At 44.1% G+C, this 25,691-nt stretch overlaps 1 protein-coding gene and 1 pseudogene across 1 annotated transcript in view; both read left to right on the top strand.

Annotated features, from left to right (window-relative positions):
* The first annotated feature begins 5,189 nt into the window (after positions 1 to 5,189).
* LOC131906455 (large ribosomal subunit protein uL22-like) lies at positions 5,190 to 7,574 on the top strand (annotated as a pseudogene).
* Positions 7,575 to 7,675: 101 nt separating this feature from the next.
* Chchd6 (coiled-coil-helix-coiled-coil-helix domain containing 6) overlaps positions 7,676 to 25,691 on the top strand; it is a 212,735-nt gene continuing 194,719 nt past the window's right edge. Inside the window, exon 1 of the mRNA XM_059258177.1 lies at positions 7,676 to 7,866. Coding sequence (XP_059114160.1) covers positions 7,780 to 7,866 — 87 coding nt within the window. The 5' untranslated portion in view covers positions 7,676 to 7,779. The remainder of the gene's footprint in view (positions 7,867 to 25,691) is intronic.

The following is a 25,691-nucleotide window of genomic DNA, read 5'->3' as shown; positions in this document are numbered from 1 at the left end:
GCCAGCCATGTCATGCATCTGATTCAGAGAGGTGCCGTGAGAGGGAGCTCTATCAAGTTGCAGAGGGGGAGAGAGGAGAGATAATTATGTTCCCAAGGTTGCTCAGCCCTAGATCAGGTCATTGAAGTAGATCGTAATACCAGGGACATACAGAAGCTTCTGCATTTGGCAGCCCCTCCAACCTTCAGGTCACTAGGCTACGGTTGGGATGAATTTCAACACACTGCATAGAGCTGTTTGAATCTGTTCTGTATTATTTTCTATAAACCTGGAGGCAACTCAAAAACATAGTATAGTTGGGACTGGAGAGATGGCTCAGTGGCTAAGAGTACTTGCTGCTCTTGCAGAGGATCCAGGCTCAGTTCACAGCACCAGCAGAGTGGTTCACAGCCTCCCATGATTCTAGTTCCAGGGGATTAGACACCTCTTCTGACATCCATGGATTCCTTATGCACGTGGTACACTCAGGCACACATACATATACATAAAAATTTTTTTTTAAAGATAGCTTTCTGTGAAAAACACCATTGGAATTTTGATAGTGGTTATTCTGAGATTATCTGAGGGAGTATAAATATTTTAACAATATCCTTCTTCTAATTAATGAACATAGGATACTGTATTTATGTTTTCTACAGTATCCTCCATCAATATCAGTTTTTGTTAATCTGACTGAATGAGAGTAAAGTCCATACTCAAATTCTTTTAGTCAAATTAAGCAAGTTTTATTTTCTGTCAGACAGGGTTGTCTCTCTAAAGCAGCATTTGAAAGAACAGCATTGAACATAGGAGAAAGTGGGGTTTATATTAGCCCCAAAGCTGCAAGGCTAGGGAGTTTTTGAGGAGGAGGCCTCCATAGACAGGTGCTTTTTTTTTTTTTTTTTTTTTTTTTGCTACCATTAGCTCAGGCAGTCCGTCAAACTAAAGGTGTGCCTTGAGGGGCCTTGGAATGTCTCCAGAGTGAGCACCTCTGAGAGAGCATTTCTTCAGTCTCAGAGGGCCAGAGGGAAGGGTCTGGCTTTGAGTTGGGGTCTGAATTTGAGTTGGGGTCTTGATCTCATGGGCCCTCCAACTGTTAGTTCTAATGATGTGAGGAGAAAGACCACCGACTCAAATCATTGTTGTTGTTTTTGCTCTTTTTTGGGGGCCTGCCACCCAGTTCCCAAATAAATCACACACAGAGGCTTAGTCTTAATTATGAATGCCTGGCCTTAGCTTGGCTTCTTTCTTGCCAGCTTTCCTTATCTTAAATTATCCTGTCTATCTTTGGCCTTTGGGTTTTTCCCGTTCTCTTACTTCTGTAAATCTTACTCTTACTCCGTGGCTTGCTGACTGTGTAGGTGAGTGGCTGGTCCTTGATGTCCTCCTCCTTCTCTGGCTACTTCTTCCTTCACTCCTCCATCTCCTTTCTCCTCCTATTTATCCCCTCTGCCTAACCACCTATCCTTTCTCCTGCCTTGCTATTGGCTGTTCAGTTCTTTTTTTTTTTTTTTTGGTTTTTTTGAGACAGGGTTTCTCTGTGTAGCTTTGCGCCTTTCCTGGAACTCACTTGGTAGCCCAGGCTGGCCTCGAACTCACAGAGATCCGCCTGGCTCTGCCTCCAGAGTGCTGGGATTAAAGGCGTGCGCCACCACCGCCCAGCGGCTGTTCAGTTCTTTATTAGACCATCAGGTGTTTTAGACAAGCATAGCAACACAGCTTCAAAAAAGTTAAACAAATGCAACATAAACAAAAGTAACACACCTTAAAATAATATTCTACAATAAATCATCATGGCCAAACTAAAGTAAGCAATTAATTAAAGCAAATTTTTTAATTTGTGTACAGGTACTGCTCCCCCTAAGGCAGGGTTCTTGGACATGGGGAAGATAAGGGTTTTATAGCTCAGGGGTAGGGGTTTCCAGATGGGGGGTTGGGTAGGCAGGGTTACAGAAGCAGAATATAACAAGTTGGTCATAAAAACCTCTTGTGAAACAGAGACATGATTATTTTGTTATGACAGATAGTCATAACAAAAGTTGACTTAAAACTTATAACACAGGGTTAATAATTAAAATTTTATACATAGGTAATCTTACCATTCAGGCTATAAAACTCGGCACAAAAACAGCACCACCAGCCAAAACAAAAAAGATCTAATTCGTCAATGTCTGTAATTCTGGAAAGTCTCCAAATGAACTAATCTTGCTTTTTAAACACTGTAGTCCAGCTTCTGGCTAACACTTCTTGTTAACTGAAATATGTCAACCTAAAACATGGTTTTTATGCTTAAAAGCTCACCCTGAGAAAGGCTTGGCAGGGATTGACTTAAGAATGTATGTCTAGCCTCCTTGTCTTTGCTAACTTTGTTAAACTTTAGCTATTTTGATAAACTGAATCATTCAAGAAACTGATATTCTGCAATGGTGCACTATAAAAAGACCAGGAAAATAACGTTGCCAGTATCCCTATGGGCTGTATTTATGATTCAAAGTTTTATTTTGATAAATTTTATTTAGTCTCCTGTATTGGTGAAATTATTAAGGCCACTCCACGTAGTTAAAAGGAGATTTATTTAATGGCATAACTTACAAATTAAGGGATAGGTAGGTCACGGGGTCTGGGGAAGGTGTATCGAAGTCCAGCGGTGTTCTCTGGAGCTCTGCTTGGCCCACCTCCACCGTCCAGGGTCCTGGAACAGAGAGAGCGCTGGCCGATCCAGATCTCGGGTCTCCAGGCGCCTCCCTTGGCCCTGCCTTGTAGGTTGGAACTTCCAGATCAAAGCTGGAATGGCTACCCACTACATCTTCCCCTTTTTGTCTAAATAAGAAAGTTCTAACCTAATACAAGACTATATACAAAGGAATGGTTATCAAATATTGTCCAGGAATAATGAGGGATAATCACCTAGATAAGATGGAACTACAACCAATGCAAACAATATCAAGCAAGAAACACATACTAAAATCCAGAGAAGTATAGAGCATAGGTAAATGGCATGTTACAAAGATCATTCCAAAAGGTGTCCTATCCTAAAGAACCTGAATCTAATACTTAATATGTTCTATCTACTAAGTTGTAACTATAACTGCTAGTCTTCAATCCCATCAAAGACCTGAGAAGGAATATAATGGTACCTGAGAAATGGTAGATGGATGTAAGCAACTTTCGGGAATCTTGCAAGAGTAGACCGAGACAGCTGGCAGCCTGGACAGTCACCTAGGTTAAACTTAAAACAAGTAACTAAAAACAAGTAAAGTTTATTTAAAATCAGGTATACTTAATAGATGGCCTTCAAAACTCTTCTGAGATCTGCTGACTATGGCATTTAATAGACAGAAATTCCAGCTCCTAGCAGTGACCATAGGGTCTCCAAAAAAAGAGGATAGAGCACAGATAACTCCACCTGAATTATGGTGACATTATCCACTGCGGAAAAAATATCCCTGCCACCAAGGCTCTGCCCACATCGTAGACACTATTGGGTTAACTGCCCCGCTCTGCCTCATCACAGTATGTCAGCTTTTCCAAGTTCCTCCTCTAGAGGAAAATGTCTCAGACCTTCTAGGTCTAGCAGTCAGAGGCCTATGCTGTCCTATGTAGCAACTGAAAATATAATGCTGTCCTGTGTGACAGCCAAAGACTACTTCTGCCCCCAACAAAGCCACCAAGACCATGGAAGTCTAGGGTAACCACCCAGGTAGTGGTAAGTCTCTGTTATTTTAATTGATACATAGGCCATTTAGATTATGTTTCCTCTATAATTTATCCTTCTCAGATCTCTAATGGTGTTGACAGCTAACTATAGCTTTATCAATTTAGCAGCAGCTGCCTGGTCAATGCATTTCATATATAAAAAAACAAGTCCTGTTGGGCAGTGGTGGTGCAAGCCTTCAATCCCAGCACTTGAGAAGCAGAGGCAGGTGGATCCCAATGAGTTTGAGGCCAGACTGGCCTACAAAGGGAGTTCCAGGACAGCTAGGACTGTTACACTGAGAAATCCTGTCTCAAAAAACCAAAACTAATGAACCAAACAAACAACAAAACAAAAACAAACAAACAAACAAAATAAACTTTTACTACTTAAAGTAACTTGCTTTGCAAAGACCACTCTCAGTAATCAACCACTTAATAAATGGATAAAAAGTTTAAGGTTTATATAAATTATAGAGGTCTAAAAATTTAAATTATAAATGTCTGAGGATATAAAAATGTAAATAAATAATGAGGCTATAAAATGATTTAAAGTTTACAAATACAAGTTACTCTATGTTGTTGCTATACTAAGATTTCAAAAGTTCAAAGTTTTAACATTAATCAATGAAGTTCTGGTAAACTATTAAAGCAGTGACTACTATTATCAGTCAGAAGCTCATGATTTTAAATTTCCTCTGAGTGTCTTCTATATTTAAAGATGCTTCTCATCATGCTAAAAAAGAAAAAAAAAACCCCATGTCTGTCCAATCTCTATATATTCAATCTTCTGGGCAGAAAAAAAAAGTTGCCAATTCTTTTAACCCAAAGCCATAGCTTTTGCTATGACTTGAAGGCATGAATCTACTCCAGCTGTTTTACAGACACTTGCTAGCTTCCTTTTTCTACAATGTGGATTTCAGAACAGATTACAAACAACGATAATGTAAGCTTCAGGGAACTGAGAAAGTCAAAAGACTTAGATCCATGTCTCACAGGTCAAATAGACTCCAGATTAGTACTCCTGTCGACCAACAGCCTAAGATCCCCTGCCTATTGCCTATTCCTGAGGGGGAATCTCCAAATATAAAAGTTTCCTTTAAGTTCCTTAACTTTAACTTCTGTTCCTCATCTGTATCTGTCTTGGCAGAGTTCCACTTGCCTGGTTGACATAATCACTCCGAACATGATCTACACCACAGGTAGACCTACAAAATTGGAAAGCCCTGTACTTGCTGAAAACTGATATCAACCAGTACAGACGATGTAACTGCTCCCTGCCTCTTCAGGTGGACCAGCAAACCAGATGCTTCTGATGAACACCCCATTACCCTAATCCCCTCCCAGCCTTTGACTAACATTCTAGCCTTCCTGGGCCCTGACAACTGCATCTTAGTTTCAGCAAATGTAGTTACAAAAGAGAACAGATAGTCCTTTATCCTCAACAAAAGGCTGGAATATTAGATCAAAAGGAAACTCCAGCTCTTTCTCTTAGTGGCCCGAGGAGACCTGTGAAGATGGTTTGCTACCCTCTTAACCCAAAAATCATGCAAATCAAGAGGTGCAAATCTTCGAGTTCACTTTAAGAACACCCATGAAACTACCCAGGCCATCAAGGGTATGCATATCCAAAAATTCACAAGTATCTGAAAGATGTCACTTTAAAGAAGCATCATATGCTATTCCAGCAGTATAATGGTAGAGCCAGTGATAGGTAATGGTGCTGGTTGGTGGCGCTGGTTACCGGCAGAAAAGTCACAAGCCATGGCCACAATTACTAGAGTTACAGAGGGCTTTATTAGAAGGAAGGAGGGGATAGGAGGGAGGAGAGCCAGGCCTGGGGGGAGGGAGAAATGGCAGGAGCAGAGCAGAGAGCATGGAGCAGAGAGGGAATAGAGAGAGAGAGAGGGTGGGGGTCTGGGTCCAGCCTTTTAAGGTGCAGATTGCGTGACCACGTAGTCACCAGTGCCTCCTGATGATGTAAGATGCAAGACCCTGAGCTGCGCATGTTCAGGATCCTAACAGCCAGTAGGTGTGCCCAGGTCAAATGGTGGAGCTGGACACAGGGTCAGTGGCCAAAAAAGAGTGCTGAATTTTTGGTGCACAAACTTAAAAATGCAGAGAGTAATGCTGAACTTAAGGGTTTAGATGTAGATTCACTAGCCATTGAACACATCCAGGTGAACAAAGCACCAAAAATGTCCCGACAAACTTACAAGCCAGATTAACCCATACGTGTGCTCCCCCTGCCACATCAAGATGATCCTCACTGAAATGGAACAAATTATTCCACAGCCAGAAGAGGAGGTTTTACAGAAGAAAAAAGGTATCTCAGAAGAAACTGAGGAAACAAAAACTTATGACACAGCTTAAAATAAATGCAGATCAAAGGTTAAAAAAAAAAGGAAACTCCCTGGCAGATAGTGTGGTGATATATTGTGTGCCCTAATAAACTTGCCTGAGGATCAGAGGACAGAGCCAGCCACTAGATTAGACATAGAGGTCAGTCAGTGGTGGCACACACCTTTAATCCCAGTACTGGGAAGCACACACACCTTTAACCACAGGAAGTGATGTCTGGGCAAAGAAAGGTATATAAGGCATGAGAAAACAGGAACTCTCTCTCTTTAGGTTGAGGATCTCATAGAGGTAAGAACTAGTGGCTGGCTGTTCTTCTTCTCTGATCTTTCAGCTTTCACCATATATCTGGCTCCGAGTTTTTTTTATTAAAAGACCATCTAAGATTTGAACAAGAGGGGACAAAATGGCTGCGTATAGTACCTATTGGCATACCAAGATTATATGGCCTTATAAAATTTGTTCTATGCTAACCAAACAGGTATAATTTATAAATAGGCTATTAATCTTTCGGTTCATTACAAATTTTATTTCCCCTCAGATAAAAAATGCTAAGACCCTGTCAATGATTTGACAGGATCATAAGAGGGGAATGATGAACCAGCCTGCCTTTATCTTAGGCTTCAAAGCTATCTTATAATAAAGACAAACTAGGCTAATACCTGTTTATGATTTAATCTCTGTTTTTCAAGGATTGAAACCTGTAACCTTAACTACAAATGGTTCTGTACTGCCTGTGCCAGGAAACAGCAACTATGCTTTTGTTTCAAAAGGTTATTATGACTACCTGCTGTTATGATCGTCTTGTTATGACTATCTTATTAGGACCACCTTTCCAACCATGTTTTTGTTTCACAAGAGGTGCTTTTATAACTCCAACTATTTGCCTGCCCAACCTCCCATTTGGAAACTCCCTACCCCTGAGCTATAAAATCTTTATCTTCCCCATGTCCAAGTCTGACCTCTTGAACCCTGCCTTAGGGAGAGCAGTTTGTGTACACAAATAAAAGAGTTTGCTATAATTAATTGCTTCCTTTAATTAATTTGGCCATGATGATTTGGGTTGGTGGTCTTTCTCCTGGAATCTGTGGGATTAACAGTTTGTCCCTAGGATAGTCTTTCCTGGGCCTTCTTATGGATGACTACATTCACATTTAGGTCTCAAATGCTCCCTCTATGAGGTTACCATGATTTACTAATTTGTCTCACGGCATTACAGTGCAGTTTCCCATGTACTACACTAAATTCACTTGTGTTTGGAATTTGTTTCCTTCATGACTGAAGCCTAGGAAGGCAGGTCTCCGGGCGTTGGGGGGAGAGTGAAGAGGGGGTGTGGGTAGGTTGTTGCTCAGTACTTGGCAGCTGAGTACTTCTTAACCTGAACACAGACAATGGACAGTTGCCTCAGCATCCTTGCTAGTTTCTTCTCAGAACACGACCTTTGCTTTGCTTTCGGGACAACATTTATAAGAAACCTTGACCTTGCCTCAGTGTCTGTTAGGCTCTCCATCCAATTTTCCAGCCCAAAGCACCTCAGCCTCTGAGAACCACGCCCCCCACCCCAGCCTCTTAAGGCGCTAGAATGCTAGACTACAACTCCCACAAGGCAACGCGCGCTAGCAGCAGCAGCCAATAGAACGCGATGTTGCTGGCCTGTGTCCCGAGTGAAGAGCGTAGGGCTCTGAGCGGCGTCGTCCTGGTTGCTGTGGAGCCGGCTCGCGTGGCCGCACGCCCTGCACGCCTTCTGTCATGGGCAGCGCCGAGAGCGCCGAGGCCCGAAGGGTGTCCTTCGAGATGGATGAGGAGGAGCGGGTCCGGGTGCTGCAGGGCATCCGGGTGAGCGGCGCGGCGGGAGGGCGCGGGCCCGAGGAGCGTGTGGGCGGGAGCGGGAGCCGCCGTTCGGGGACCAGATAGATGGGGGAGGCCGCTGGCACCCAGGGGCAGCCGGCCGCCTCAAGTCGTTGTCCACTGCCTTGACTCTCCGGTTTCCGGATTTGTTCCGCACTCCACCCCATCTCGACTGGCGTGTGCGTCTGGTTGCGTGTGCTGTAGCACTTCTTGAAGGTGTTCCTCCATTTCCAATCTTGATCACGTGCCTTCGTGAGGCCCCCACAGGGGGGAATTTTAACTACCATATACCTCATCCACCCTTTACCTGAAACCTTAATAGTGAGTGTCTACCTTGTCGAAGAGGAGGGAACACCTCACTTGCTTTTACAAGGTGTCCTAGTGCCCACTGACCTCTGCATCCCTTCCCTGGCCTGTTCCTCACCTTCATACATACTCTTATTTTGCCTCGGGACCTCCTTGTTCTTCCCAGAAGATCCCAGCTGTTTGATGTTTCTTCAGCTATTAATCTGGCTGTCATCATGTTACAGCTCAGATGTCATCGAAGAATGCTTCCTTGACCACAGAGTCTCAAGCAGCTTCCCACACCACTGTCACACGTTTATGATTTTCACAGCACTCAGCACAGTTTGAAACAAATTGTGTTTCCCGTTAGAGCTCTAGCTGCTTCCTTGGCCGAAGTTCTTGTGTGATTCATGACGTTATCCCCAGAACTTAGAAGAACTTAGTGCAGAGTGGCAGCCCTTTACAGATATTTTTCAACAGACCTATGAGAAGTAGAATTGTTAGTGCGCCCCCCCCCCCATTTGTTTTGGGATAGGGTCACACTATTTAACTCTGGCTGGCCCAGAACTCCAGATCTGCCTGCCTCTGTCTCTTGAGTGCTAGGATTAAAGTCACACACCACCACATGTCTGGTCTCTGAGCCCATTTTGTCACTTAAGGAGAAGTGAGGCGCTATTGGCCTAACTTGTCCAAGGTCTCATAGTTAACAAAGCAAGAGGCCCAGTACTGAAGTAGGTCAACTCCAGAGCTCTTTCTGAAACTTCTGTGCTCTACCTCCTCCTACACCTGTGCATGACACATAGTGGGTCCTTGGCGAATAATTGTTAAGTGCTTCCATGAGTGAACTCAATGAAATAAACAAAATACCCTGACTTGAGTCTAGGTGAATTAGAGAAGAGGTTCAGAAAAAGGCTTCCGGGGGTCTGACATCTAAGCTCCTATGTTGTGTGACTTTACATGAATGAGTTGTTTATTGAGTTTCACTTGCCCCACTTGAGATAAAAGGGGGCAGGTTATCCTGGGTACTTACTACCAAGGAAACGGTGGAGAAGACATACAGAATGTTTTGTCAGGGCCTCTCAGAATATGTAGCATATTAGGTCCTGCCCAGGTGGTATTGGCTTGGAGCGAGAATTAAATGGGAGAAGATGGCTTCTGTTGAAGGCTGAGAGGTAAGAAGTTGAGGTAGAATTGAGGAAGACGGCCTTGGCTCAGGATATTTTTCACCTTTGTCACTGGGTCTCTTGTTTCAGGGGGGCAATGCAGGCCTGAGTCTTCACAGGTTTAGAGAAGTACCATTGGAGGCGACTCTGACTTGTTTTTCTTGTTCTCATAATAATTCTGTAGAGTGAAAAGTCTTTAAAATCATTTTCTCTCCTTTTTTTAAAAAAATTATTTTTGTGTGTATGTGCACATGCTTGCTTGCTTGTACGTGTCCCACATGCATGCAGGTCCCCAGGGTGGCCAAAAGAAGGTGTCAGACTCCCTGAAACTGGAGTCACAGGTTATTGTGAGCTGCCAGCTCTGGGTGCTGGGAACAAAACTCAAGTCCTCTTGAAGAGCAATAAGCGTTTTTAATCACTGAATCATCCTTCCACATCCTAGTATAAACAATTTAAAGATAGAAAATCAAGCTTAGAGATGCTAAGGACTTCCTAAGGCACCACTTGAGTAGCATTTGGGACTAACTAAGATCTATCAGACTTCTTCTAGCCTGGTGATACATGTTTTGGCAGTCTGAAATTTTGACTTGCTTCTGCCTGGCCTGACAGGGATGCTAGTACTCTATTTAGTTTACAGGCAATTAAACTGAGTGGAACTTCAATAGTTGTTAGCTTCCTTTTATATTAATCTGAGAGACTAAATGGCTTGTCTAGGGATAGTCAGTGAGGTGCTTGGCCCCATTTTAGGAAAGCTGTGTCCAGTGGTTTTAAAGAGGAAGGTGGAAGAAAGGACATTAAGGTAAAGAAATATTTGGTAAAGGGTCTGTTGTTATTAGTAGTTACTTGAGGGTTGAGGAGTTTACCTGGTCTTTAGGCCGATAAGTAAAAATCAATAATAAATATTTTAAAAATCAGATCAATAAAGCAGTTGCTCTAGTGAACATATGAGAAGTCAATAAGAAGTAGATTCCAAAAGAGAATGTCTGCCCTAGCTCTTTCAGAAAAAATTAAGTATTCTTAGAGACCACTTGTATTTAATCCCTGGGGCTTGATCCCAGTGCTCTTGTTTCCTTAAAATCAAGTGTTAGGGCCTTGCTCATTTGCATGTGAATTTGAATAAATTTACATAGTGAGTTCAAGCCCTAATTCTGTGGAAGGTAAAGGAAATTTAATTAATGCAAAATGCTGCAATTATATTCAACTCCTGATTTCAGAGCAAGCATGCATGAAATACATGAAGATTGTTTCGGTCAGTACATTGAACCTCGTGGTCTTTTAAGAGAAGGCAACAATATCTTATAAATGCCTATTTTTTTCTTTTCCACCTGTATAAGCTGCCATCCTAGTAATTCAGCTGAACTTGGTTGATTGTTGAAATTCAGACTCCTCATAGTTCCCAAACCACTTCTCCTTTTCAGCTATTCACCTCCTATTGCACCACACATTTCAGGAACCCACTTATTCAGCCGGGTGCCTGAGCTCATTCCAGGCTCATTCCATCCTTCTGGCTAGATAAACTTTATCATTACTCATTACACCTATGAGGCAGATTCTGGACCACTGGGGAAGGGAAATACGATGAAAGATTAGTCAGATACACAGGAGACAGTCCCCAAACATTCAGATGCCAGGGAGGCTGCTTGCCAGAGCACTACGGGAGCTACTCAGCAATGCTGCCAATGTATTATTTACCTGACACTGGTCTGGTCTTACAAAGATGAGGAACAAAGCCAGGTGCTCTGCCATCTTGGAGACTAGAGAGAAAACAAAAAGGCAAAAATTGTAAAAGCTGCAGGTTCTGAGAAGGAGTTAAAAGTGTGCAAAGAATAGTAGGACTTATATTTGTTTGAGATGGGTTGTTGAGAAGATGCCTCACTGAGGAGATGACAGATTAGGTATGGCCTGAGCTAGCCCTGGGAAGAATACATATGTTTACTGTGCTAATGCTGTGCCAAGTGTATTAAGGACATTTCTTCTGCACATGCTGACCTTGTACTATGTCATTGTCCTCATCCATCTTAGAAGTCAGATGTCATTTGAATCTCACAAAGGAGGAGGCCGGTTCAGCAACAGGAAGTAACCCAAAGGTCATATAGTGAATTAGTGCAAGACTTGGCTCAAGCTCTGACTCTGAAGCAACATTAAAATGGTTGGCCTCCATGAGGGGTAAAGATGCTTTACAAGGCTTGCCATGTGGCAGGATCAGCCTGGGCCCTGGATGCCAGGCAAGGCTGTGAACATGTTAGTCTGGAGGCCACATTGCAGATCTCTAGTCAGGAGCGGCCTTCAAGGGTGATGTCGATTTTTGTTTTTTTCTTTCTCTCTCTCTTTTTTAAACTGTACTGAGATGTATTTTAAATGTAAATTTACCATTTCAAAATTTTTTAGTAAATGTACAGAATTGGGCAGCTGTCACCTAATCTACTTATAGAACATTTATGAGATCTGAAAGCTATCTTGTGTCCAGTACACTCCCTATTGCTTATCCCCAACCCTGGGTGACAATTATTCCTTCTTCCTTTGTAAGTTTGCCTTTTTTGGATAATCCGTGTAGGTGGGTTTGTGTATTTTAGATGCCTGGCTTCTTTTGCTTAGTGTAATTTTTTTTTTTTTTTGCAGTGTAGGGATAGAACCCAGAGTCTTGTGCATTCTAGGCAAGAGCTCCACTACTAAGCCACACCCAGCCTTGCTAAACTTTTTCTTCTTTTTCCTTTTTTTAAAATTTTATGTGTATGAGTATTTTGCCAGCATGTGTATCTGTGTGTCACATATGTGCAGTGCCCACAAAGGGCAGGAGAGTGTAGGATCCCCTGGGACTGGAGTTCCATACAGTTTTGAGCCACCATGTGGATGTTGGAAATTGAACCCAGGTCCTCAGAACAGCCAGTTCTCTTAACTAATGAGCCATCTCTCTGGCTCCTGCTAAACGTTTTGGGCAGTGCTCTGTTGTGGTTGTTGGTGGTCTATGCCTGTCATGTGAAAGTTTTAGTTGCTGAAGGCTACTATATTGTATGGATATATAGTGTGTTCATTTTTTCAGTCATCAGTTGGTGGACATTTGTATTGTTTCCATTCTGAGCTATAATGAATAAAGCTGTTGTGGACATTTGTTTGTTATTGTTGTCATTTCCTACAGATAGAAACCCGAGAGTCTATTCTCTGGGTCATTCTTAAAGGGTTAAGTTTAACTTTTTAAGAAACTTCTAGGTTGTTCCTCAAGTGACTCTCCCATTTTCTGGTGTTATTAGCAGTACCTGAGTGTTCAAGTTCATCTCCTTCCCACATTTGTTCTTGCTGTTGTTTGGATTGTAGTGACTAGAAGTGCTGTGAAATAGCACTCATGTAGCCCTTTGAGTTTGTGTTTCTCTAGTAAGGATCCATGTGCATCTTTCGTGGGCTTTTTTGCTGCCCACATACTTTCTTTGGTGAAATGTTTATTCAGGCCTTTTCCCATTTTAATTGGGTTGTCTTTTTTAATCATTGAGTAATGTTTTCTCTTTGCTGGATCCAAACCCTTTCTTACATTCCAATTTGAAGCTTTTTTTCTTCCAATATGTGGCTTGCTTCTGTTTTTATAACAGTCTTTGAAGTGCAAGTGTTTATAATTTTAAACTTCAAAAACCATTGATTGTACTTTTGGTATTGTCTCTAGGAAAACTTTGCCTACTTTAAAGTCATGAAAATGTCTTCCTTTTTTTTTTTTCTACTTAGAGTTTTATAGTTTTTGCTATTTAGGTCCATCATCTGTTAGAGTTAGTTTTTGTGTGTGGTGTATATGGAGGTAGTTTTAAAATTGAGACTGACAAAATCATCCTGGGAAGGATATAATAAGTACTTGGGTTTTATAGACCAGAAAGTCTACCATAACTGCCCAGTTTTGTCATCAATGCATGAGTATACCTATGTGCCACCGAAAACCTGTGTAGGAGGTCAAGTGGTGGGTTGGACTTGACTCAAGTATCAGTTTACTGAACCCTGAGAAATACATATTTGTTTTTTGCTTGAGATACTTATTTACTATACTGTTTGTTGAGAAGACTTGTTTTTCCCACAGAGTTACTGTGGAGCCTTCATAAAGTGCATTGAGTGAATATGAGGTTATTTCTGGATGCTCAGTTCTTTCCATTGATCCCTGTGTCTGTCTTTGTGCCTGGACCACTCTGTCTGGATCGCTATAGCTCCATAGTTTCAGAAGTTGACAGTGCAACACTTCTGGCCTTGTTCTTCAAAATTGTCTTGAACCTTTTGTGTGCCTATGTACATTTTAAGATTAGTTTGCCAACTTTTGTACAAAGAAGTCTGTTGGGATTAAATCTATACTCCACTTTGGGGAATTGCTATTTTCGTTTTTCCATGTGAATGTGTGTAGTGCGTGTGCATGTGTACGTGTGTATGGGTGATATGTACATGTGTGCATGAGCTTGTAGAGACTCAAAATTGACTGTGGGTCCTCAGTTGCTCTCCATTTTCCTATACGGAAGCAGAGTCTCACTATGAACTTGGCACTTGCCATTTCTAGCTAGTCTGTACAGTCACCATACCCCAGAATCCCCTGTCTCTGCTGGGAATACAGGTGGCCCCCATGTTTCATTGGCTTTTATGTGGGTCCTGGGGTTCCAAACTTCAGTCCACATGCTTGAGGGGCAAGTGCTTTATCTACTGAGCCATCTCCCCAGGTACCACATTTGTTTAACAGTGGCATTGCCTGCCTGTGGGTATGAAAACTGTCTCCGGTTAGTATTGTCTCCCCTCATTTTCCCAGCAATACTTTTGGCTTTGAGTGCCTTCAGTCTATTCGAAAGGGTTTTGTTCTTTTGGTATTATTGTGAGTGGAAGTATTTTCTTAATTCTATCATTGGGTTTTCCTTTGCTTGTATGTAGTTGATTTTTGCTTATTGATCTTTCAGACTGTTTAGTTCCTTTATCCCAGCAGCTTTTTTTGTTGATTCCTTAGAATATTTTGTGATTAAGATGATGTCTGCAACTGACTTTTTACTTCTTCCTTTCCAAGTTGGATGCCCACCTCTCTCTTTTTTTTTTTTTTTTTAAAAAAATCTTCATGTGCATGCATGTGCTCAGGTTCATGGTGAGTGTATGGAGGTCAAAGGACAACTTTTGGGAGTTGGTTATCGGTTTCCAGTTTGGGTCCTGGGAGTTGAACTCGGGTCAGGTTTGTATGCCAAGTGCTTTTATTCTCAGCCATGTTGCCAACCCTCTTTTTCTTATTGCACTGGCTGGACTCAGCAGTGTATGTTCAATGGAAGTGGTAAGAATAATGTCCTTGCCTGAGGTTAAGGAGAAAGCCCGAGTCTTCCCTTGTTAAGCATGGTAGCTGTAGATTGTGTGTAGGTTCCTTTAAGGGTTTGGTGCTCTTACTTTTTAGTCGTTTGTTCCCTTTCTTTCCAGCTCTTATGTACTGTTTATCTCTTAGAAATTCTGAGAGGACAAAGATTAACTTGTAAAAGTTGGAATGTCTGGTTTATTATGCTGTACATTGTGGATTTCAAACTTGGCCTAATGAATTGACAGCTCTCTTACCGAAGCTGATACTGGCAGCTGAGCATGAGAGTCATACCTTTCCAAGGCCTTATGGACTTGTTTCACATTTGTGCAGCAGATTTCTTTTCACCATGCTATTGTCAAGTGTTGAGCTTGCCTCCTCAGATGTCCCACATCTGCTGTAATCATGTTCTATATTATCCTCTTTCCTTGTTCCGTGTCTTTCTTTTGTCCCTGATAGATGTTACTCTGTGCTTAGGCTGTCTAGTCTACCATGTCTGTTCTCTGGTTGTGTCCTGTGTCTTAGTTTGACTTGCTTAAAGTCTGAGACAAACCAGCGATCTATCTAGGAAGACCTGGACAAAGGCCTTGACCCTGGAGAGAGACAGATAGGATGTAGCATTTCCATGCACCCATTTAGCACAGGTGCATTCAAGGGTTTGAGCGTATGTCCCCTCCAGTGTTTTTCAGCTGTAAAGCTCTCCTTGACTTGTGAGTTAGGTGAGTATAGTTTGATGGAGCCACGAAAGGAAATGCCAGCTCGGAAAGCCAGGAGACGGGCAGCTAGCTTCTCTTCCACTTTCCAGTGAAGGCTGTCTGGGTTAGACTGTAGAGTCCAGCACACAGTGCCTGAGTGCACACTGTGCCCCAGTCCCTGGGCTAAGTGCTTCACATGTGCGGTTCTGATTAACGCTCTGACACTAGTCACATCTTGTGGCTAGTTGTGAAGTGTTGGAAGAACATGTTCTGTTGGGAGGCAGAGCACTTTAGGTCTTTCTGTCCTTCCTTACCTGTGGAGGCAGAGGATATGAAGGCCCAGACTTCCCCTTGGTACCCTCCCTCCTGATTCCTAGTTCCCAGATTTAGAGTGTATGAGATCACAGTTGAGGACTATGCACACAGTTTGAGATTCTTTTTTTTTTTTTTTTTTTTTTTTTTTTTGCTTTTGACCCCTGTTAGCCAGTAGTAACATTTAAACAGCATAAAGAGATGCAGGAACTCCCATCTGACCTTCTGAGTTGGGGGTGCTACCCTCATGTAAGATGAAGTCTTGTAGTGTACCTTAACTGTGTCACAACCCCCCCCCCCCAAAAAAAAATGTAGATGTAGGAGTGGTTGTTGGAAGGCTGATACCTTCATTTGGGAAATAAAGGTGTAGCTCCGGAGGCATCCTTGATCCTTGAGGATGGCAAGTCCTGCCATTCGGCAGAGAGAGCTCTGCTCTTTCTTAGTATTTCTGGGTCTAGGATGAAAACTGCAGTTTCTGTCTGTGGTGCATAATTTTAGTTGTCAGGAAGAGAGAACTTCAGTTGGAGAATTACCTCCATCAGATTGGCCTGTGGACATGTCTGTGTGGCATTTTCTTGATTGCTAACCAACGTAGAAGTGTGATGCTGAGTGGTAGAATCCCTAGGCAAGTGGGCTCTGGGCTGTACAAGAAAGGTAGTTGACATTGAGCCTTGAATAAGCTAGTAAGCAGCCTTCCTTCGTGCTTCCTGCCTCTGCCCTGCTTGAGTTCCTGCCCTGTCATTTGAAATAAACCCTTTCCTCTCTGGGTTGCTTTTGTCAGAGTGGTTTATCACAGCAACAGAAAGCAATCCAGGACACTGGTTTTTTGCCCGGGTCTGACAGATGCTTCAGAGTGTTTTCTGGTTCTTCCCTTTGCCCCTCCTGTACCCCAGCCCCAGTCATTCTCTACTATCCTCAGTCATTAGCTGATAACTTCTGGAGTCTGGGTTTCCAGCCCAGAGCTGTTACAAGCAGCCTGTTTATGTCCCCCTTGTGTAGCACGTGTTGTGTGTGCATCTGATTCACTGTCCGTATGGGACCTGCCTGCGCCTGCCCTACCTCCCTTAGAAAGGGCCTGCTCCTTAGGTTAATGGCTCCGCCTTCCCGCCCTCATCTGTAAAGTCAGCGGTCTCCCTCATTGCTTTTCTCAGTCTTTAGTGACAAGTCTTGCCAGCAGTTTCTGTTTCTCTGTCCCTTGTCTTTACTGCTCTTCCCCAAACAGCCTGTGCTGGGATGGGTCAAAGGCCTGCTTCTAGGCAAGCTCCCCTGAGCCACATCTCCAGCCCTGGCCTTACTACTTTCCTCCTCGGCTCAGGTCCATACCTCCTCCTCTCCATCTGACTTCTGGGCAGCTTTCTGTCAAAATGGTCATAAAACTCAGAGTCAAAGGAGACAGACCAGGAAAACTTCATCCCTGTGCCCTGGTTTGTCTTCCTCTTGGAAGCAGCCCATTTCCATTGCTTCTGTCAGACTGTTCAGAGTCAGGGCTGATTGTGTCACAGCCGAGTTTTGCCTCTGGGATACAGGCCTGTTGCTGTGCCAGACTCACTGGGAGCTCCATGTTCTGGCACCCTTTCATCCAGCTGGGCTGTGGGCAATACTCTCCTGCTATGCTCTGCACTGTTCCTGGTCTGGCCTGTGGCTCCATTCTCTGGATCAGTTTTTCTTCTCCCCCTTTGATTGGCTGAATCTCCTTCTCCCTTAAGACTGTGGTAAGGGATTGCCCTCTGTAGGAGCCTTTCTCAGTGGCACATGTAGACCCTCTCACTTCCTACTATTTCCTGCCCTGAGCCAAACATGATCTCTTACTTGCCCATTCCCTTCTGCCTGGTGAGCAGGAGTCACTTAGATATGGCTCAGTGTCTGCTACAGATCAGTGTGATACTAGCTAGATAGAATTTGAAGACATTGGCTGGTTTTTTTGCCCCCAACCGTGAGCCCAGAAACTTTATGTTATTAATAGGTTTGAATTAATTGCTACCAATTAAAAATTGGGCGGCTTTACATAATTGATTCTTAGCTTTTTGGAAGGGGGGAAAAAAAAACCATTGACAGTCTGGTGTCTTTCCGCTATGGCAGCACTTTGTGTGAGCGACAAGGCGGCTGTCCCCCTTTTGCCCTTACTACTCTTCCCACCACAGAGCCTTACATGATTTGCTTTTCTTTGCTAGGCCTGTTTTTGTTTGCTTCTGTCACCCACCTGGTCCCAGCAGGCAGGCACTTGTGTATACTGCGCTTTGTGTCATGTGCCATGGTTGGTGTCGGAGGTCCCCGAGGGCTTTTCTTGTCCTGACATTCTGGGATTTACATCTGTGCTGAGCAGCCGGTGGGTCTAATTTCAGCCCATAAGAAGTTGAAGGACTAGGAATGCTGTCTCCAAGGCAACAGCCCCAGTAAGGAGAGGAGTCTTTAGCACTGCAAGATTAGGCAGTGCCTCTTCAAGGGTTGGGGTGCCTGGGCCCCAAGAGCTTGACTCAATGAGATGTCAGGTAAACTGCTTCCTTTAGAGATCAGCCAGTTGACACTGCCTTGGTGCACAGCTGAGCCAGTGCCCTGCCCACAGGAGCCATGGTCCCAGGCAGGGACGAGGGCACAAAACAGATTTGGTCTCCTACTTGTCTAGGTTTGCACAATGCATGGCACCCAAGAGACCTTGGAAAACATGGTACTGCGTGGGCAGAACATGGTCACATAGGCCTGGTGGGCCTGCAAGCCACTTCTTATCCCTAGTGACCATGGTGACACCTCTCCTGCCCACAAGGGAGCTGACACCTTCATGAACTGCCAAAGCTGCCTCCACATTGTGACTTCTCAACTGTGTCTAGACAGTAAGATTTATGAGGTTGAAAATGCACTAATTTTCATATTGACTGCTTGCTGAATTCCCAGTTACTGCTCCTCCTCTTCCGGCTCCATAAAGCTCATCAGTGGAGGCAATGTGGCTGCAAATTCCTGAGTGAGCCCTTGCATAGCATGGTTTTCTCCCCTCCAAGGAGTACCATATTCCTGCCTTCCTCCCCTCCAGGGAGTACCATGTTCCTGCCTTCCTTTGTACAGGTGTCACTATTATTGCTAGGGTTCAGTTTGAGTGTTGGTCTTAGCACTTAGGTCATCTGTGATCATGGGTGGCTCTCCGGCCTCCTTGACTGTTTTCTACTAATGTAAAATAGCCAGGCACAGAAAATGCATTTAGCTGGAACCTGACATGTTAGCATGTACTCAAGGAGTCCCTGTAAGGCACAGTGCTTTTTCATTTGGGTCTGATGCTGGGGTTTTGTCTGCCTTGAGCAGTGGTTCTCAACCTTGGGTTGTGACTTCTCTCAGGGTCAAATGGCCCTTTCACAGGGGTTACCTAAGACCATCTGCATATCAGATATTTATATTATAATTCAGAACAGTAGCAAAATTACAGTTATGAAGTATCAAGGAAAATAATTTTATACTTAGGGGTCACCACACCACGAGGAACTGTATTAAGGGGTCACAGCATTGAGAAGGTTGAGAACCACTGCTCTAGAGTAACAACTTACAGAATGAATCTTTCTCACTCTCTATATAAAGGGGATTTATTAGAATGACTTACAAGCTTCGGTCCAGCTAATCCAGCAATGGCTGCTGAGAACAGAAAGTACAAGCATCCAGTAACTGGTCCAGTCTACAAGACCAGATGTCTCATCTGGTCTCGAGTATATATACTGAAATCCCAAAGAAGCAGACTCTATGCCAGTGAGGGAATGGACTTGCTAGCAAGGCAAGGGTAAGCAGCAAAGAGAAAAATCTTCCTTCTTTCATGTTCTTATATAGGCTTCCAGCAGAAGGCATGACCCAGATTAGATCTGGACGAAAGGTCTGAATTAAAGGTGTGTCTTCCTGCCTCAAGATATGGGTTAAAAGGAGCTGGATTAGAAGTGGATCTCCCTATTTCAAATTAAGCAAAAGTCCCTCACAGGTGTACCCTCCATTTTGGGGTTTTGTTCCATATGTCATCAATTGACAACCAAGAATAGCCAAAAATTGCCCCTTTCTGGAGTTTGAAAAGTGACCTGCTTTCTCAGTCTGCCCCTGGGCTCTCTCACAGGGTCACTCCCTGATTTCTTCCCTGTGTGCAGTCACCTGTTTCTGGAGTGGCAGAGGGTCAGAGCTACTTGGATGCATTCGGAACACTTTACAACATTGGCTGTTCTTGGCTCGGCAGTGACACCTCCTTCTTTACAGCAAGCCAGGCTGAGAGCCTCACTGACATCTTTTCTCTCCTCCATTACTTTATGACTTTTTTCTTCCTGCAGAATGCATCTTATTTTTAAATGCCAACTGTTCACAATTTCTCATGAATCCTTTCAGACTCTCCCCAAGCCTATATACAAACGTGCTCTTTCCTTTGGCTTGTGCAGTGAGATGTGTTGTATATGCTGTTGTGTGAATTGCTCTTTCATTTGTCTGTGCCTTCAGACAGATCTTAGCTAACTCTCTTCCTTAGTATCTTCAGTATCCATTCCCTTGTCCACTCTCCAGCAAGTACACATCTCAGCCTCCACTCCTGATCTGCACCCCTGTGTTGCCACACTTCCTCCATGCTTTCATTATCTTAAGTACCTCTTTCTCCTTTGCCAGACTCTTTTGTGGAGAGAAAATCCTGGCTAAGTCCCTTTCAGAAGCTGCAGTGGTTCCAGTTGATGGCAGAATAAACTCTAGCTTCTTGTCATTCAGAAGCCTCTCAGGGGGAGCCCAGCAACCCTCTGTACCTTAATTTTTAAATATACCCACCAGTGATCTTTGTGACTGAACCTCAGGACCTCTGCATTCCTTCCCTGTGTGTCTTTGTTTGTGCCATTCCCAGCTCTGGCAGGCCACCCTCCACCCCACCCGATTGCAAAGTACATTTCTGTTCTTCCCTGGATGTGGGATGTGTTCAGGGCCTCATTTAGGCATCTCCCTGGGAGCTGAAGCTCCTGGGCACTTAACTGAACTGCTTGTGTATCTGTGACTATGTTCCGTCTGTCCTTCTCATCCCTCTCTGATGACAAGCTTGTTGAGATGTTGATAGTGAAGAACTTGGCATGCTTCTTTGGTTTGGATGTTGCCTCCAAGGCCATGTGCTGAAACTTGCTTCCATAGTCTATGGTAGTACTGGGAAGTGGATCCTTTAGATGGTAGAGTGTAAATTCCTTGTGGAAGGAATTTAGGGCATTGGAAGTGTGCCTCTGAAGGGGTTGTTGGAAGCCTACCCCTCGGTCTTTGCTTCTCAGCTGCTCTGGAAGTGAACAGGCCTTACCCTAGTTTTCTTTCTGTTGTGATAAAATATGGATCTAAAGCAACTGACACTTTCAGGTCTTAGTCCGTTATTGAGGGGAAGAAATTAAAGCAAGTGCCTGAAGCAGGAACTATAGAGGAACATTACTTGCTGGTTTGCTCATAGGCTCATGGTTAGCTAGCTTTCTTATATAGTCCAGGACCACATGTAGGGATGGTGCTGCTCACAGGAGGCCGGGCCCCCTAAATAATTAGTATTTAAGACAACTCCCCCCCACCCCCCAGACATACTCACATGACAATCTAATAATCTAGGCAATTCCTCGGTCTAGGCCTTTTCCTCAGTCGACTTGATCATAAAAGCCAAATAGGATAGACTTCCTTCGCTAGGATGTACTGAGTCACCCACCATAGGCTCAAAGCAGTAGAGCCAGGGACCATGTGCTGAATGAAGCCATGAGCCAGAATAAGCCTTTCCTCCTTTGAAGTTTAGTATCTCAGCTATTTTGTCATGGTAATGGGAGTCTAATTAATAATACTCTGTTGCATGCATGCAGTGTTATGTACCCGAACCTTTACTACATGTTTAATTTAGCAAGTGTTTTAGCACCTCTAATGTGCCTGGGGACTTTTTCAGGCATGGAGGATGCAGCTAGATCAAAGTGGAATCCTGGCTGCCTTGAATGGGGCTTCTGTTCTGGTGATGGTGTACAGGGAATCCAATGTGTATTGTGTCAGATTGTGAAGTTCTGTGAAGAGAAACCAGGCAGAGAGCTGAGAGAGTGGGGAGTGGAGGCAGGGTTTTGGTTGGGGAGATGTGCTAAGTTTCCTTTTCGTTTAGCCCACTCTGGACTCCATTGTGTTCCTTGTTTTCTTAGCTGTTTTGACCCCTCAGTTTACTACTGCCTTCCTGCCTGTGACAATTGTCCCAGGGGCTGTTCAGCATTGAGGGCTGTATGGCAAGGGTTGCATGGCCAGCACACGTCTTCTTGCTCTTGAGAACGAATAATCCATTGTCTCAGGACAGAGGAGGCTAGAGCATGGGTCCAGGAGACCAGTGGCCTGCTCTATGGAGGGGTGGCTTCTTCATCTGCTCTGCACCTTGATTACCAGGGCTGGGAGCTGGGTGTGGTGGGAGGAGTAGTGAGGAGGCTGTGGTGAGTGCCAAGTGTTTGCTCCCTGGTGCATTAGTGCATACGCTGTACTTCCTCTGACTGATCTGCAGTTGGGTTAGTGGACGCAGCTCATCTTTCACACTTCTGTTGGGTATTTCATTTGGTAAAGCAGCACCAGCTCCCCACAGTTTTCATTTGTGGGCCGGCCACATGACTTGCCCAGACTATGCGGCTGTTTGTCTTCTCTTAGAGAACTGTACATTTGTGGCTGCTCTTGGTGAAGGTAGTGTTTTGGTTCTGAGGATCTTGAGGAATCTGGGTTTCTAGAAGCATTTGTGATGAAGGAAGGGGTGAGGTCTCGGTTGTGACTCAGACTGAGGCCTCAGTTCTGGCCTGTTGCAGTTGCTGTCTGGTCTTGCTGTGTGTCTTCCCACACACCACCACCAGGGAACTTAGAAGAGGGCTGTATGGCTAGAGGAAGTAGGAAAGAGGGTCTTTGTGGACTTTACCTCACACTGGGGAACTGTGGAGGTGCCAGCCAAGCGTGCCACAGTGGCGGGAACAGACCCCTTTTCCTTACAGTCCTGTTATGACAGCATGAGTGCAGGTCCAGGAATCCACCTGGAAGTGCTTTAACTAGAAACCATCATTGTCATGTGGTGATTCTGGACGCTGTGGGAAGAGACTTGTGCAAGGCCAGTAGAGCCTGGACACACCACTTTTCATAGTCCCTGTGCTCGATCCTTTCATACACCTGTGCGTGCCTGGCATGTGTCTGGCCTGGACTGTAACTGGTATTGGTCTGGTGTGCGCCAGTTACATTGAATAGCTCACATTGATGTTTTCTTTGTGCAACTGCTTTCTGCAATTTAGTCCTCGGTGAAGACCTGAAGCCACCGCTGATTATTTCCCTATCACAGAAGAAGAAACTTAGAGATGAGAAGGTCATGAGGCTAGTCAGGAGCTTAGATGGAATTGAGGCCCGGGTGGGGCCTACTGCATGGCATTTTCTCCCAAGCTGTGTTGAAGCCAGCAGCCTGAGCATACTCCTATCTTAGGTCAGGAAAGGGAGACTCAGAGATAGAAGGAGATCCTTGTCCCTTGCCACAGCTCTCTGCTGGCCACACTGGACACTTTCTGGCCAGCTCTGATGGAACAGCGACCAGAGGGCTGGTGGCACTGAGCACCCAGCCCCGTCTGGCTCTGGAGGCCTCTGTTCTGGTTCTGTTGGTGCAGGGAGCACTGCCCAGATGGTGTTTATTCTCGCATGACTACTGTGTGTGTGTATTTGTTGATTAAAAATATTACTTGCTGTATTTTGTAGCAACATTAAAAAATATTACAAATCTCTTACCACCAACAAGAACTGTGCCAATGTTTTCCTTAACCCCTCACTCACCAAGCAGTGTGGTTCTGTTGATGCCACCTATGCCAGGACTGGCAAATCAGAGCCTCTGACGCACCCATAGTAGCCCTCATCTTGACTTCCTCTTGCCCTGAAGTCAGACTTGACCTCTTACCCTGGTCTGCTCCCCCCTACCCCTCAGAAAGAGCCCTACTGGTAGTGTTTTCTGATTTCTGAATTTCCATAGTGGAAATACTCCCTCCCAGGGTCAATTTCAAATGGCCCTCATGAAACCAATCAGTTTGCTAAATTTTCTGAAAAATGAAAAATCAGCTTTCAGGAGCTTTTTCTTGAACAGTGGTAGATGCCCACATTTTCTTCCATCTTCCTATGTTCCCACAGTGGAGGCTCCATGCAGGAATATTCTACTCAATATACCCTGTCTGGCCTTGACCTCAGCATGTGGCTGGTTCCTCTTGCTCTGAGCTGACCTTCACTTTTCTGATTGTGTTCAGTTGCTATAGCTCAGAGAAAGAACAAACTGGCTGACCTCTGTAGGCTCTTTCCCTCTTCTGGTCTCAGCACACTAATGTGTTACCTTCTTACAGGTGTCTCTTTCCTTTTCATTCTTACTCATGTTCTTCTAGGAATGTGAGGACCACACTCCTTTCTCTTCTTCAAGTCCTAGCTCTCATTCTTTCCTACCAGTCAGGGCAGCAGCCCCTCGCATTCTTTCCCTCATCCTACAGGCCTTTCTCACATCCCTAGCACAGGCACTCCCTGCCACACTGCTCCTGTGTCCTGTTTCTGTAAGCCTTCCTTGAACTTCCTGCTTTGCTCATAGCTTTTACAGTTGTTTGGCTCCTCACCAGAGAAGCTTCTTTGTATGTGCTCTCAGGCCCACTTTTGTAGCCATGTCCTCCTACAAGAATAGGTGGTAGTAGCCTTGCTCTCTCCCTGTCTGCCAGTCTCTCCTTCCCACTCATAGTGCATGTTAGACCCACCTCCATAACAAACTGCCAAGGCACTGTAGCTTCTCTTGCCTGCTCTGTGTCTGCCTTTCAGAGCCTACCACTGGGACATCCTTCCTGGGTTGTTCATGTTTGTGTTTGCTCTCTCTCTGCTATGAAATATGATCAACATGATGTACAATTTATTCCTAGCCCCAGACTACTGATAATGCCTTTTTTTGTGTCTGGAGAATTTCCTGGATGAATGGACCATGTAGGTCTATGTCATACAGGCTATGGTCGTCTATATCTAGCTTCTTTCACTTAGCATATTTTCTAGGGTATGCATCAACATTTCATTCCTTTTTATTCTCAATAGTATTCCGTTGTATAGATGTTTTATTTTACTTATTCATGCATTAGTTGAACATCTGGGTGGTCCCTTTTGGCTACTCTGGATAAGCGCTTGTGAACATCAGTGTAGAGGTATGTGTGGGGTTGCTTCCTTTCTCCTTGGCTTGTCCTGGGTGTTCGAACTGCTAGATCATATGGTCAACTCAATGTTTAACCTTTGGAGAATTTTTCAGACTCTTTCCTGTCCTGGCTGTATTGTTTTATACCCCACAGTGTAGGAGGCTTCTGATCTTCCTAGCTTTGCAACACTGTGTGTGATGTTTGTATTGCAGTTACCCTGATGGATGTGAAGTGTCCTCTCAGTGTGCCTTGGTTTTTTATCTCAGTAATGACTGATAATGTTAAATATCTTTTCATGTTCTTCTTGGCCCTTTGTCTCTTTGTGTTATAGAACTTTTCTGTTCAGATCTTTCCTCCATGGTATTAGCGTTGGGTTGCTGTGACCAAATACCTGAGATAGTTAAGGTGAAAGGAAGTTTTACTTTGGCTCATGAGTCTGCTCCATGACCGTCGGTTTCATTGCTCTGGGCACTGAGAGCGGCACATCATGAGAACATGCACCAGAACAAATTGTTCATAAAACAGGAAGGAAGGCGAGAACAGAATGGGGTCCCTTGACCCCTATGAGGGCACATGCCAGTGACTTAAGGACCTTCTACTGGACTCCACTGCCTAAAATTTCCACCACCTCCCCGTAGTGTCACCCTAAGGACCAGCCTTCAGTGTGTAGGCCTTTGAGGGACACTGAGCCAAACCACACCACTCTTTCAGTTGGGCCATTTTTATTTTTATTGTAAGTTGTAGGAGCTCCTTGTATATCCTAGCTACAAGTCCCCTGTTAGGTATGATTTACAAATGTTTTATCCATTTTGTGGGTTATCTTTTCAATTGCTTTAGAATGTCTTTTGATAAACAGAACTTTAATTTTCATGAAGTCAATTATCCATTTAATTGGTTGCCTTTACTTTTGGTGCCACATCCAAGAATCTGTGCCAAAACACAC

The sequence above is a fragment of the Peromyscus eremicus genome, chromosome 3 (assembly GCF_949786415.1).
Source record: "Peromyscus eremicus chromosome 3, PerEre_H2_v1, whole genome shotgun sequence".
Lineage (NCBI taxonomy): Eukaryota > Metazoa > Chordata > Mammalia > Rodentia > Cricetidae > Peromyscus > Peromyscus eremicus.
Note: the sequence above shows the minus strand (reverse complement) of the source record. Positions and strands in the feature narration are given on the sequence as shown.